Below are 14,136 nucleotides of genomic sequence, written 5' to 3'. Positions count from 1 at the left end.
TACTTGTTACTATCGAACGATTTTAATGGAACATTGTATCAATTTTGCTTTCATGACAACATTTCTGTAGTTCTAGAGAATTTTAAATTTCCAAAGAAAATTACACTCAAAAGTTCAGAACAATTAAACATAGGAAATTAAGTTAACACACGATCTTGTCCCAAACTAATTTCAATTTAGTTTCTACTATTAATTGATGAGTTTTGAAATCGATCTGGATGGATGGAATCTCACATATGAATAATCTACATTGATATGTGATCAATTCTCAGATATATTGAAAATATCTTCACATTTATTGCTTATTGAAGAGATCGCAGAAATCCGTATAAAGGCTTTCATAATTATTAAATGGCGCCTTTTGTTTATAGTTTACTTATAAAACTTATATTTTTTTATAAATATTTGTAGGAAAGAGACTTACGAACTCCATCTCGCTTCAGCCCTCAACCCTCTCGTCAAGGACACTCTCCTTAAAGTCTCAGCAAGCATGGGAATATTGGCCTATTACATATCGGATGATTTTGCCCACTAACGCTCTTGCGAGCTTTCTGACAACTTGAGGGTCTGGCGAGCTTTCTGGCAACATGACTGTAAATACGCACTTGCGAGCTTTCTGGCAATATGAGTGTTAATATGCACTTGCGAGCTTTCTGGCAACGTGAGTGTCCATGGGCACTCATCATCAGATAAACCTACTAACCGTATGCCCCTGTTTTTATTTGTTTGCCTGAGCTAGAAAGATTTTAAAGTAATTATTAAAAATATTATGTTAGCCCGTTTATAACACACTTGCTGGCGTCGCGTAGAGATGGGGGTCTGCAGCTGAGTTTTACTATCGGACGTCCAGGCAAAATACAAAATACCATCCGTATCACCTCGACGTCCATCGTTCCAGATCTTAGTGTTTTCTTAGGCAGATTTTGCCGCACTCCATCACTATGTTGAACCAGCTGCCCGCTGAAGTATTTCCGAACCAATTCCGTTTAGGGTTCTTCAAAAAAAAGCGTACTAATTCTTGAAATGCCGGCAACTCACTTGCGAGTCTTCTGGCAATGTTAGTGTCCATGGGCGGCGGTATCACTTTACATCAGGAGAGCCCTGTTTGCCTCCTGCCCTTTTGCTATTATATATAAAAAATATTGCTAATTTGTGTTATTCCATTTTTAAACTATTGAAAAAATACCTACCCTTAACGTATTCCTTTTTAATGTTTGTAAACCGACCAACTAGTTTTGGTCTCCCCTGGGATCACACAGCTGCATATCTGTTATTTTTTAACTTTTTATAATTATTATAGCTAATAAGAATAATATATTTTTAGTATATTCGTTAAAACAGATAGAAATTTACTCTAAGTCTAGATTGCGTACGATACTGAATATAAATGGTTTAACAGAAGCTAAAATATGTTGATTTCAAAAGCCTTAGACATATCTTGAATTCAAAAAGTTTTCCCTTTGAAGTAAAATTAAAAGTTAACCCTTTGTAATATTTTTGATTAAATCTAGAGTCGGGAGCACTTTGGAAAAGATAATAGCCTTTTAGGGGTAGAGTCGTCGTTTTGACTTGCATGTTCTTTGATTACTTACTGTACAAGTTGCTTACTTATTGTCTTGAAAAATGTTTAAGTAAATTTTTTGCCATTGTATCACACATATACAACACAAATTGTGTCCTTATTAAGACATCACCGTAACCAACTATCTGTACCTTCAATCCAATAATAAGTATATACAATGAAGTACGAAGTCTCGAATCCAAGAATAAACATTTTCTATTTAGGATAATGTTTGTCTGGGTAAATACTGGGAATTCTTGTTAAAAATATTTTTAAAGACATAAGACAAACGATCAAAAGGCCTGGTAACATCAGTTACTAAGACAGCTCAAAGGAAGTAGATATTAAAAATAATACGCGTATTAAAAATTCATGGATTTATTAAAAACACAAAAAAACAACAATCTAATATAGCTGTAATTTTAAAATTTAAAAGCGTCCTACACTTATATTATTTACCACGAGTATTTATTATATTATTGATTATAATTGTCAGAGATTTTATTTGAATTTCAATATAACAAAAGTAATAATTAACATCTTATATACAATCAAATTATCATTTATCTATACTAAAGATATGAATACAAAATAACAACCAATCAATGTGTATTTCTATACAATAATAAATATTTACCCTTTCAATAGTTTTATTTGAAAGGAATACAATTATTATATTTGAGTTACAATCAAACTTATTCATAGAAATGAAATTGGCTTTATACAATACGACGAATCAGACAATAATTTCGTTCAGTTCAGTAACCAAACACTCGTGGCATCATCTTAATCTATTGTTATCTAGGTTCGATGTCCGCGCGAACCACAAACGTCTTCTTCCTAGGCGTATCGTCCACACCATAGAAACACACACTTCTATTCCTCTTACAATCTACAGATGAAAAATTACGTGGCAGTGTTTTCGATTTGCAATCACTATTGAGGCAATATTCGTACATTGGTCCGTCGTTGAAGTACTGGCTATAATAACCGTCACAAATGTCAAACGCACTCTGGCAGGGCTGTCCCTCGGGGCAGGTGCGGGCTTCCTGCGGGGGGAAGTACCAGGGGGGTGTCGGGGCCCCGGAGTGGGGCCCCGACGGTCATCCTCAGCGAAGCGGTTTTGAGACTATGATGACGTCAGGCGCGGATCGCGTGGTCTCTGTGCTCATTGGACGGCGGTCGTTGATTTTCTTTGCTGCAAGTATTAAATAATAAATCCACTGTTTGCAAAGCAATAGAATGTTTAAGACGTGTTACTAAATAATTTTAAAATACAGAGGAATTTATGAATATAAGATACATCATTGTCAGGAAACTTTAGAACGTTCGGAGCAACTTTTGATGGTGGCCTATTGCGTTGGCTTTTTGGCGAGCATTTCTTATCCCTGAGGTCGTAGGTTCGATCGCCGGTTGGTCACCAATTGTCTTCCTGTCTAAGTGCGCATTTAACATTTGTTCGATCGGTGAAGGAAACCATCGTAAGGAAACCGGCCGGCCTTAGACCCAAAAAGTCAGCGTGTGTCAGGCACGAAAGGCTGATAATGCCTATTAAATGATTGTTGAGGATTACCTTAAAAATGTTATGATTTTTTTATCTTAGAAGGCACAATATTAAACAAGTCTCTTCTTGTAGTACGACATCCTAAAAACTGCGCATCTAGAAACATATTTCCCGGAGATTATAGTAATGACTAAATATGTGATACAGATAACAGATACTTAGTTCTAAAACATAGTAATTTAATTGTAAAGGACATAGCTTAAACGGTATAATATCAAAACTATATAAGTTAGCGCACCAGTTAAAATAGCAGAGCTATTACGCGGATTAAAACTATCTCAATATGGGCTTACAGGCGCACCTAATAGGATTATAGCTCGCGATACATTAAACGGAATAAAACATATCCAAGGGTCGCTTCATATTAAGGCAGTGATTTATAATAGCTATATAATTTTGCCAAATAACATTTTGGAAATTCTTTGATTATGTAATGTAATAATACCACCTAATATTGCGAGCGTTGTACGATTTTTAAGTTTCTTTGAACTTTATGAATAGTTTTTAAAAAGCAAAAACTAGATTATTTTAGATTTATTGAATAAAGTATGTGCCACCATGCAATCAGAGGCTATTTGAATTAATGGGTTTGAATATATAAAATCCATATAGGTTGTCTATACTAATTAATTTATAGCTTTGATATTATAAACTTATGTTATGGCAATACATTGATCAAACCTATAAATTCAAAAAGCGAAATTAAATATTGATAACCAAATATAGAATTTAATAAAGTCATTTTAATTATCCGTATGACCACAATCAGAGATATTTTATCATGTTTATTACTTACAAATATTATTTACAAAGTTTCACGAGAGAGATAAAAATAAACAGCTATTTGGAGCTTGGCAATTTAACAATTTATTTTAATTTTGATTACATTAAACCTATCAATTTTAATATTTGGATATTGATAATCGAGTATCAAAGCTGTTCTTAGTCATTTGTCGTAATAACTTAATCTATTGGTTCGATAGGCAAATAACGTATTTTTCTTTGTTATGCGTTCATGAAACAGATTGGAAATGCTTCCTGGAATCCTTTTACATTCCTTTGCTATGTTCGCGTATGTAGGTATACTACTATATATACTAATGAAACTGAGAACTGATAATATGGAAATATAGGGATTTATTCCGCTAGAATCTTCCTGATTTCTGTTACGAGGGAAGCGGCTTCAATCAAAATGATTTTCGTTGGATGAAAGGAAATTGCAATTTGGTGAGTTTTGATTCCTTTGCGAATAAGTTTTGTACATTAGATGCATATTGATATGAATCTTGTATAATTGTAATTTTAGATTTTAAAAGTAAAATTACACTTTTATTTAACAATAGGAAAATCTGATTTATTTCGATTATCTTTTTACGAATATAGGGTCAAAATTAATATTACTTCTTATCCTTGGTAAAGTCACGAAACTTCATTTAGGGAACAAATAATTGGAATACGTACGTAATTTGGTTTCTTGAGGTGTGGCCTGTCTGAGAAGCTCTATTGTAATCTGTGACGTATTAGTAGGCGCCGGGGGCGAAGGCCTAGCTATCGTAGCCCCGGAATAACCGAACGTTGAAAAGCCTCTGCTATTTGTCGTTCCAGAACCTGCAAAATAAATGTTTGGTTGATTAAAAAGGTTTACTTGAGAAATACAATTTGGTATAATTCTAAAATACATTTTAATGTAAAAAGGTGAAATAATTGAAAAAGCAAATTAAAGAGCGTAAATTGCGCAAATCAAAGAGCTTATAATATTTAAAATTATCAGGTACTGATTGATATTCGGGTCCTTTGTCTAATGAAATGGAATAATATTGATTTGGATTTATTTTGTATGTAACGTTAGTAATGAATAAAACACATTTATTCTTTAATAACGTTAATAGAATTTTGATTGATTATTTATTATTCAACTTGTTATAAAGGAAATTATATTATTGAAGTTTAGTTTTAAAGCTATTATAGTTGTACCGAAGTCATTGATTCCCGAGGAATCGAATACACAGCCTGCGTTTTAAGGTGCTGTGATTACTTTCGACCATGTACGGCTTGAAGTTAAAAAAAATACAGAAATACATAAAAAATTCTCGTCATCTGTTCTTCTAATTTTAAGCTAGGAATTAATTTTGTCACGCATGTTTTCATACCTTATTAATATTGTTTAATCCATGCTAAACTAAAGAAAATGGTTTGTTCGAGATGATAATATTACTAAATATCAAATAGATTAATTAAACCGAGACGCTCGTCTTGGCTGGGATAACTCGCACTTTGTCACTCTACGAACTAGGCTACTGTGTCAATGCTGTGCTATTGCTCCCAATACTGAAGGGAACTGTCTTTTATTTATAGGGGCTTTGCCCTGCCGCCAAGGTTTGTATAATTTTGGCGAGTGGCATATATTTTGATTAAACTTCGATCTTAGAAAAGAAAATTCAAAGAGTCGAGAAATATTTATGTTTTCTGGTTGGTTTATTTATTTATTAATTATAAGTAATCTGACAGCTTATACTTATACATTTTATAAGATAATACAGAAAGCCAAAACAGATTACATAGGTAAACAATATATGTATATAAAACAGAAAACTAGCAAGTAAGGTGAAAAGGCTTTATAAAGAAACGTTAAGTTATTTTACACATTTTGTTAAACTTTACAATGGATATTAAATTAAATTCTTGAAAGGTCGGCAATACACGAGCCTTTTGGTATTAAGAGTATTCCTGGGCGGCACATAACATCTGCAGGTGAGTCCTTGCCCTTATAAAAATGTTGTATGCATGAATAGTTTTTTATTTAGAATCGTGTAAAATTTTCTGAACTAAACCCTATAAGTGCACTATGGGAGTCTATTTAACATATGTTTTCATGTGTTTGCTTTTGTATTTGTATGGCTGAGTGGTCAAGTAATAAATAAATCATATATTCTAAGTGAAAACAACTCTTATGCACAAATAACTGTTAAGAGAAGTCAATCTCGAAAAGTAAATTCAAAAATGTTCTAAAATCAAACGGTTCTGCTAAATGCCTGATTTCATTTCTATCCATTTAAAAATCGTATTCCGCTAAAAGCATTTTAACGCGATTTTGAAGCCGCTGCGCGATCTAAGATACCTTTCGCAAAGTATGTGTAAAAATTATTTTAAAAAGATATCTATTCAATAAATACTACTAATGTTCATAACTTTTAAAATAATTTTCTTGGTGAGTAAGGTGTCATACATTATACTTGTCATACAGCTAAGTCCCGAATCCCACCCTAAACTTTTATAGGACATTATGGTTTTTAAAAGTAGTACAATTAAAATGCTGGCAACGACATGCGAGCCTTCTGGCAGTGTGGGCGTCTATGGGAATCACATAATTTCACCAGAGGAGGTACTGTTTTTACTTCTGTTCTTATACGTTGCGTTGCGTAGAGATGTGATGTCAGTCTGCATCTTCTACCACATTTACCATGTAGGGTGTTCAGAGGAGTTGTTCGGATTTATACCTGCACCTGAATTACGAATTCCACCCGTATCACCTCGACAACTGCGCGTTTTTCTAGGCAGTTTTTGCCGCGCACCACCACCTTGTGGAACCACCTGCCCACTGAAGTATTCCGAACCAATGGCAACGCACTCGCGAGCCCTCTAGCATCGAGAGTGTCCATGGGCGGCGGTATCACTTTACATCAGGTGAGCCTCCTGCCCGTTTGCCCCCTATTCTATAAAACAAAAAAAAAGGAACTAACTAAAGACATCGTCTTAAAATGAAGACTGAACGTTTCCTAAACGTTGCATCTTTAGTCTGTGTAACCTGACCAAAAAAAGTGCTAAAGATAAATTTTCAAATCCAACCTTCCCGGCTTCTAATGTAAACCCGATAAGCAAGTCCCGATATCACAAATCCCCAAAGATAAGTCTAAAGATAACTCGAGAAGTTATCTTTTATTGTTTTCGATCCCCGAACGCCTGATGACAGCTTACCACGGAACATTGGCCTCGACAAATAACATTTTTATCGATTCGAAATATCGGATAAGAGTATGTATGACATAGTTTCAAATAAAAATTTGCTAATAGTAATAAATAACACCCAATACGTTATTGGGTGTTATTTATTACTATTAGTATTTTTTTAGTGAAACAGGGATGTGATTGCTTTGCACCCTTATACATTAAATATCGATATCATATTATAATGTTACGGTTTAAAACGATTTTTCTCTCTCTGTTTCTTGAAATGATTTCGTTTCGCATCTTGAATTGATAGTATTTATTTTTAAATTATTTTATGAGGAATTTAAAATTTGTACTGCGACGTAGCTCTTTAGGATTTTTATGATATATTATACATAAACTAAAAATACAGAAAAAAAATATAAATTAACTAAAGAGCGGCGTCCATGCGACGGACGTAATACCCGAGAACGGGTGCTACTTGTGGTGACTGGTCGGATTGGAATTCTTGTATGCGGTTATTTATTATTTCGACTATGTATTTGCGTGTGGTTCCCACGAGAATGTTAGTGCGTGCCCCGTTTCAGCATGTCTACTGCTGATCGAGGACTAATCATTTTTTTATATTATTAATTAACTATTAATTAATTACTTAAGATGTCATGTGGGACATAGTTGCAGCTCCTGTCTAACATTTTTTAAAACAATAAGTTAGCGATTATGAGTTTATTGCGAGTTCTTCTGGCACGCCTTTGATTTGAGAACTGGCAATAAATGTATTTGTTGGACGTTCATAAGTGTACATTATGTTGCCTAAATGAGTAAATAATTTTGAAATTTTGAGAAAAATTAATATTTTAGTTAAATTTATTTATTAACCAATGTGTATACAATGGTATTGATTGGGTTAGCCAATCACCACCGTCGACACTCGCAGATATACTCAGGCCCGCACGGTATATTACGTTTAAATCGTGTTCGTTTGATAACACCCGTGCGGTAACCTAAGTAACCTCGGTGCGGCTTTGTATACCGGTGGGGTTTGACTACGTACTCGTTTGTCAAGACGGCTCGACGTAACGCTGGTACCGCCTCGACCCACGCACCCCTGCTAGTGCGTAATTGTAGATGTTGTCTTGAAGTGAAACTGCGCCTTGTTCTTATTTCTTGCTTCGCCGATTATTCTTGGATCACAGCTCGTTGTCACGGGATAGAGGAAAGAGCCCGAGTCTCTACGCGCGTCTGCACCGTGTCACGTCTGAACCGAGACTGCGCGTGTGCACCGTGTCAAGTCTGAACCGCGACTGCGCGTGTGCACCGTGTCAAGTCTGAACCGCGACTGCGCGTGTGCACCGTGTCAAGTCTGAACCGCGACTGCGCGTCTGAACTGAGACTGCCCGTGTGCACCGTGTCAAGTCTGAACCGCGACTGCCCCGAGACTCGCCCGCGCCGAGCTTAAGTACTACGCAAGTATACCGCGACGAGAGCTACGCTTACATACATTTGCGCCGGTATACCGCGTCGAGAGCTGTGACCCTTTTATTCGGCGAAGTATTCTATTTATTTATTTAATATATTTACATTCATAACTGAACCATATTTCTCACTTAAATCTGTATACATATTTTGTCTAACTTATAACTCTTAACACTCGCACTTAATTTCTATTTATAGAGTTACAATTTTCAAACCTAACTTATAATATATTTATATTTTTATTTATGAGTCGCCAACATTCTCCCCCTCGTGCGTAGCACCGTCGTTCCTGCACGGCGACTCCGCAGGCACCAAGATCAGGATCCTCGACGATGGTCTTCGTAACACTCCCCCTTTGGTTGCGACGTCCACGATTCTGGTTATTCCGTCTGGCCCGGGGTATGTAGTTTCGATGATTCCCCTCGACCAAGTGCATCGTGGTAGCGTGCGTTTTACGATAAAAACCACGTCGCCTGGTTGCAGCTGCTCGCCTTTCTGTAGTCTAGTCGTTTTCCTGGACAGTAGTTTGGGCAAGTACTCCCGTAGCAATCTCTTCCGAAAGTGATCAGAGAGTCGATGGACGGACTTCAAATCTTTTCTGCCCACCAGCTTTGCATCAGGAAAATGTAGTATGCGCGCAGCTCCACTGGATCGTCCAATGAGAATGTAGTTTGGTTTTAGCGTCTCCTTTTTCGAATTCTCAGCTAGGTTCGTGATTGGTGAATTGTCTATGTGTTCTGTCCCCAACAAGGTTGCTTGCATTTCAAGTCTCGGCGTAGATATTGATTTCCGAGACTTTACTCTCGACTTGGCATCAACGAGGTTTACTAAGTATTTTCCATTTCCTCCAGTTGCGGCTGCATACGCTGTCTCACTCGCGTCTGCGACAGTATGCAGCTCCCCCTCAGTGCAGAATAGTGTCATACATCGCGGCAGCTGATTATCTTTTATTCTACCGATATGCTCTAGGTAGTTTTTTCGAGCTTCGGTGTCGTCTTCAACGATCACTCTTTTGTTCGACGCCCATCCTTTTAACTCAAAGTGCGCCTTCATGTGGATCAAGTTGACTGGCTGTATGACTCGTTGGTAGTCGTCGACACAGTGAAAACTTTGCAAATAGTCATCCATATAGCGATATTTCTCTATTGCTTGCGCTGCTTCTGGATATTTATGTACGAAGACCTTTGCATTTTTGTTTTTTATATTAATCGTGGCACAAGGTGACGCAGCTCCTAAAATCACTGATAACATTCTGTTATCCTTCACTAGCGCTTTCTTGTCTCTTCGCCAAAGGAACCTGAGACTATTTCTGTCTTCTTCACATATTTTCACCCGCAGAAACATTTCTTTTTTATCGGCCGCTATCGATACGAGTTCTTGACGTACTCGCAGTGACACTCGTAATATTGACTGTAGACCGGTCCTGAAGTCCGGTCCGGACAGCATAATGTCGTTGAGGCTCACTCTGTTGTGATGTGCTACACCGTCGAACACAATTCTTAGCTTTTTCTTCACTGGGAAGTGAGGCAAGTACCACTTTTTGTTCGATGTGCTGTCGGCTGTTACTTCTTCAGCGTAGTTGCTTTTCAACATTTCTAGTGCGTGCTGTTTTATAGCCGTTGAAGGCTTGTTCGGCTGAACCCCCAAAAACTCAATATTAACATGTTCTCTCACTGGCTGATTTATTTTGTCTTCGACGACTCTTGCATGTGCACATGTGTTTACATAATTGATCGGAGACACACCGTTGCTATCGTAACCATGGATAACCCATCCTAACTTTGTTCTTGATGCCACCGGCTGCCCTGGCTCTCCACGTCGTATTTGTAATGAGACAATATGTTTCCAATTGTCTTGGCCAATGAGCAGCTTCGGCGCCTCAGCTTCGTAGCACATGTCTTGCAGTAAACCCCGCAAGTGCTGACACTTCTTAAGTCGGGTTTTATCGATGAGTTGTGGGGCTAATTTCAGCTCTTTGATAGTCCTTGCCCGCTTAAGTGTGCTCTTCTCGCATTGTCTTATCCCTTTCATTTTGATATCTACAATCATTGATTCGTGATTTTTCATTTGTCCTCCGCCGATAGTTTCTATATTTAAGGTTTCGCGAGGACCCTTAATGCCGATGCTAGTAGCCACATTTTCGTCAAGCAGTGTCACCGTTGAGCCTTCATCTAGCAGCGCCAGTACTTTTTTGCTCCCAGTCGGTCCGTAGATCTCCACCTTAAGCATCTTTAAAATAGCTTTCGGAGTACTAATTGTATGGACCGTCGCTGTCTTGGTCGCTGCATCTTCATGACATTGTTCGCTCTCCGATGTCACATGTAATAAGCTGTGGTGCCATCTCTGACACAACTTGCACGGTGGTCTTCGGCATTTTTCTTTCCGATGCTTTCCAACAAGGCACTTGAAGCAAACCTTAAGCCTCTTAACCGTTTCCCATCTATCGTTGACTGCTGCATTCAGAAATCTTTGGCAGTCTTTGAGCTTATGGTTGCTTTCACATACTGGGCACTTGATTTCTTCAGGTCTACTCTTTTCAGCAATATTAAAAGTAGTTTGTTTCTCCGGTCTTCTTATCGTTGCGCTCGGTCGTACACTTTTGCTGTCTTCAAGTACCGCGAATGCGCCGCATTTATCCGCTTCTAAATTGAGGAAGTCGCTTATTGTTTGAATATCTGAGAACGATTCCTCTTCCCTCGCAGCCGTGTAGTCGTACCATCTGAACCTCAGAATCGCAGGCATCTTCTCTATGATAATTTTCACAATTTCCGGTGAGTAGAGGTATTGCGGTTTCATCAATCCTTTTATGGCGGCCACACTGTTGTTTATTTGGCTTGCGAAAACGCATATGTCGCTGGGATTTTCCGTAGTTCTGTGAAGCGCTTTTAATTTCTCAAGTTCGGCTAACACCAATGCGTCGGGTCTACCAAATCTTCGGCGTAAAGCGTTAATAACTTCTTCTGGCTTCGCTTCTGAGTACAAGAGGCTCTTAATACTCTCTCTCGCCGTGCCTTTAATCGCTTTACGTAGCCGCGCCATGTTCTGAATATCCGAGAACATGGGAGATGTATCTTCGTATACGACCCTGAACGCTGTCCATTCGGAGCTGTCCCCTTCAAATATTGGCAGCTCTTGAATGTATTTCGGTTGCGGCATTACATGGTTCGTCATGACTTCCTTCATTGCGTCGGCTATTGCTCGAATGTCGCTCTTTGTTTCTATTTCTTCTGGCTTTTGTTCAGATGAGCGCATCCAGTTTGCTACCTTTTCTTCATAGTCATCGTTGACGTTTTCTATAACGGAGTCTTTCTCTTCCGTTTCTGCTTCTAATCGTAATCTGGCCAGGTGTGCTGCAGCCTGCGCTTCCCGCAGCTCGCAGCGAGCCAACTCTTCTCTGGCCTCGGCTAGTCTTCTTGAGCTGGCTTTTGATACGGTTCTCGATGCGGCCCGCCGGGTATAACCCGCTGGTATCAGAGTCAATGCTTGCTCTGATTGGCTGGCTGCGCTCGTCGACGTGGACTGCTCGATCGTTTTCTCTGCGCCTGTGGTCCGGACTTCGGACGTAGTGGCGGAGGTAACAGTCAACGTCGATTTCCCTCGCTTCATCCCGTTCTGTGATCTTGTGACTGGCATTTTCTTCTCGCAATATTCACTTCTTGATGACAACCGTTGCAGGATCCGGCTCGAAGGACCACTATTGATTGGGTTAGCCAATCACCACCGTCGACACTCGCAGATATACTCAGGCCCGCACGGTATATTACGTTTAAATCGTGTTCGTTTGATAACACCCGTGCGGTAACCTAAGTAACCTCGGTGCGGCTTTGTATACCGGTGGGGTTTGACTACGTACTCGTTTGTCAAGACGGCTCGACGTAACGCTGGTACCGCCTCGACCCACGCACCCCTGCTAGTGCGTAATTGTAGATGTTGTCTTGAAGTGAAACTGCGCCTTGTTCTTATTTCTTGCTTCGCCGATTATTCTTGGATCACAGCTCGTTGTCACGGGATAGAGGAAAGAGCCCGAGTCTCTACGCGCGTCTGCACCGTGTCACGTCTGAACCGAGACTGCGCGTGTGCACCGTGTCAAGTCTGAACCGCGACTGCGCGTGTGCACCGTGTCAAGTCTGAACCGCGACTGCGCGTGTGCACCGTGTCAAGTCTGAACCGCGACTGCGCGTCTGAACTGAGACTGCCCGTGTGCACCGTGTCAAGTCTGAACCGCGACTGCCCCGAGACTCGCCCGCGCCGAGCTTAAGTACTACGCAAGTATACCGCGACGAGAGCTACGCTTACATACATTTGCGCCGGTATACCGCGTCGAGAGCTGTGACCCTTTTATTCGGCGAAGTATTCTATTTATTTATTTAATATATTTACATTCATAACTGAACCATATTTCTCACTTAAATCTGTATACATATTTTGTCTAACTTATAACTCTTAACACTCGCACTTAATTTCTATTTATAGAGTTACAATTTTCAAACCTAACTTATAATATATTTATATTTTTATTTATGAGTCGCCAACAAATGGCTTTAATGTCTGCTGCCTTTGTTATTATAAATAAATTATTAACAACGTCAAAGTTCATTCTGTAGTACTTTGATTTGCTAATAGTGCTATAAATTGGCTATTCAATAGTGGACAGTAATAGTGAGTCATGATAATAAAAACAAATATATTTTAATGACAAAATAGCAATATCGTTTGTCTAGTCATCGATTTTACGAGTTAAAATGTAATTAAAAGAAAACTTTGGTTCTAAATTGCAGCGAGTGTTTGTATCAAACAATTTAGTGTTGCGATGCAGTTCATTGGAGTGTCGTCGCTTTGTCGATTACAAACTTGTATGAGGGTTCCGAGAACTACTGTTGGTTTAGTATGATTGTTTACAGCCGCTGTGGCAACCGAACATATATAAACGAATATACCGTTATAGGTTAAGTTTTGGCTAATATTTGGGTCAGTAGGCTTATCACTCCTACTTATTTAACTAAATAAACATCTAATTGTTATATGGATAAAAAATACAAAATAATGCCTTTCTGTTCGATTTTCGGCTTAAGGATTTTGGGTGCTAAAATGAAACTAAACATATCTTTGAGGTAAACATTTCAACGATAGTATCGCTGTGGACGCCCTCTGCCCCACCTAGGGGTTATAGGACATGAAGAAGAAGAAACATTTCAAACATTCATTTAGGTAAACAAGTTTACTTATGAAGGTCAAAAAATTAAATTAATTATAAATTCTAATTTACTACCAGTTCGCAAGTTAAACTTTCCGCCACTCTCTTTTTATGGTAGTAGGTAGAATGGTTACACATTTTATGGGTGTTTTTAACACGTCTTGCTCATACAATGAAGGGGACTACATATAAGAGAATAATATTAAAAGTATATTAGCAATAAACTAAAAAAACAAGGTGTAACGGGTGATCGTATCACTAAGCTATATCTAGATATAGCTTATACAGTAAAAATGAAATGTGCGAAACTTAATTTATAATATTAACAAATAATAATGTAAAACATATTTAAAGCATACACTTATATAATTCGACATAGCACGACTATTATTC

The 14,136-nt window shown here is 38.3% G+C and overlaps 1 protein-coding gene across 1 annotated transcript in view; it reads right to left on the bottom strand.

Annotated features, from left to right (window-relative positions):
- Nucleotides 1-2,184: 2,184 nt before the first annotated feature.
- LOC110994426 overlaps nucleotides 2,185-14,136 on the bottom strand; it is a 35,261-nt gene continuing 23,309 nt past the window's right edge. The window contains exons 12-13 of the mRNA XM_022261089.2: nucleotides 4,587-4,733; nucleotides 2,185-2,759 (exon numbers count right to left, since the gene is read on the bottom strand). Coding sequence (XP_022116781.2) covers nucleotides 2,671-2,759; nucleotides 4,587-4,733 — 236 coding nt within the window. The 3' untranslated portion in view covers nucleotides 2,185-2,670. The remainder of the gene's footprint in view (nucleotides 2,760-4,586; nucleotides 4,734-14,136) is intronic.

The sequence above is a fragment of the Pieris rapae genome, chromosome 5 (genome assembly GCF_905147795.1).
Source record: "Pieris rapae chromosome 5, ilPieRapa1.1, whole genome shotgun sequence".
NCBI lineage: Eukaryota > Metazoa > Arthropoda > Insecta > Lepidoptera > Pieridae > Pieris > Pieris rapae.
This window is presented reverse-complemented; position numbering and strand designations above follow the sequence as displayed.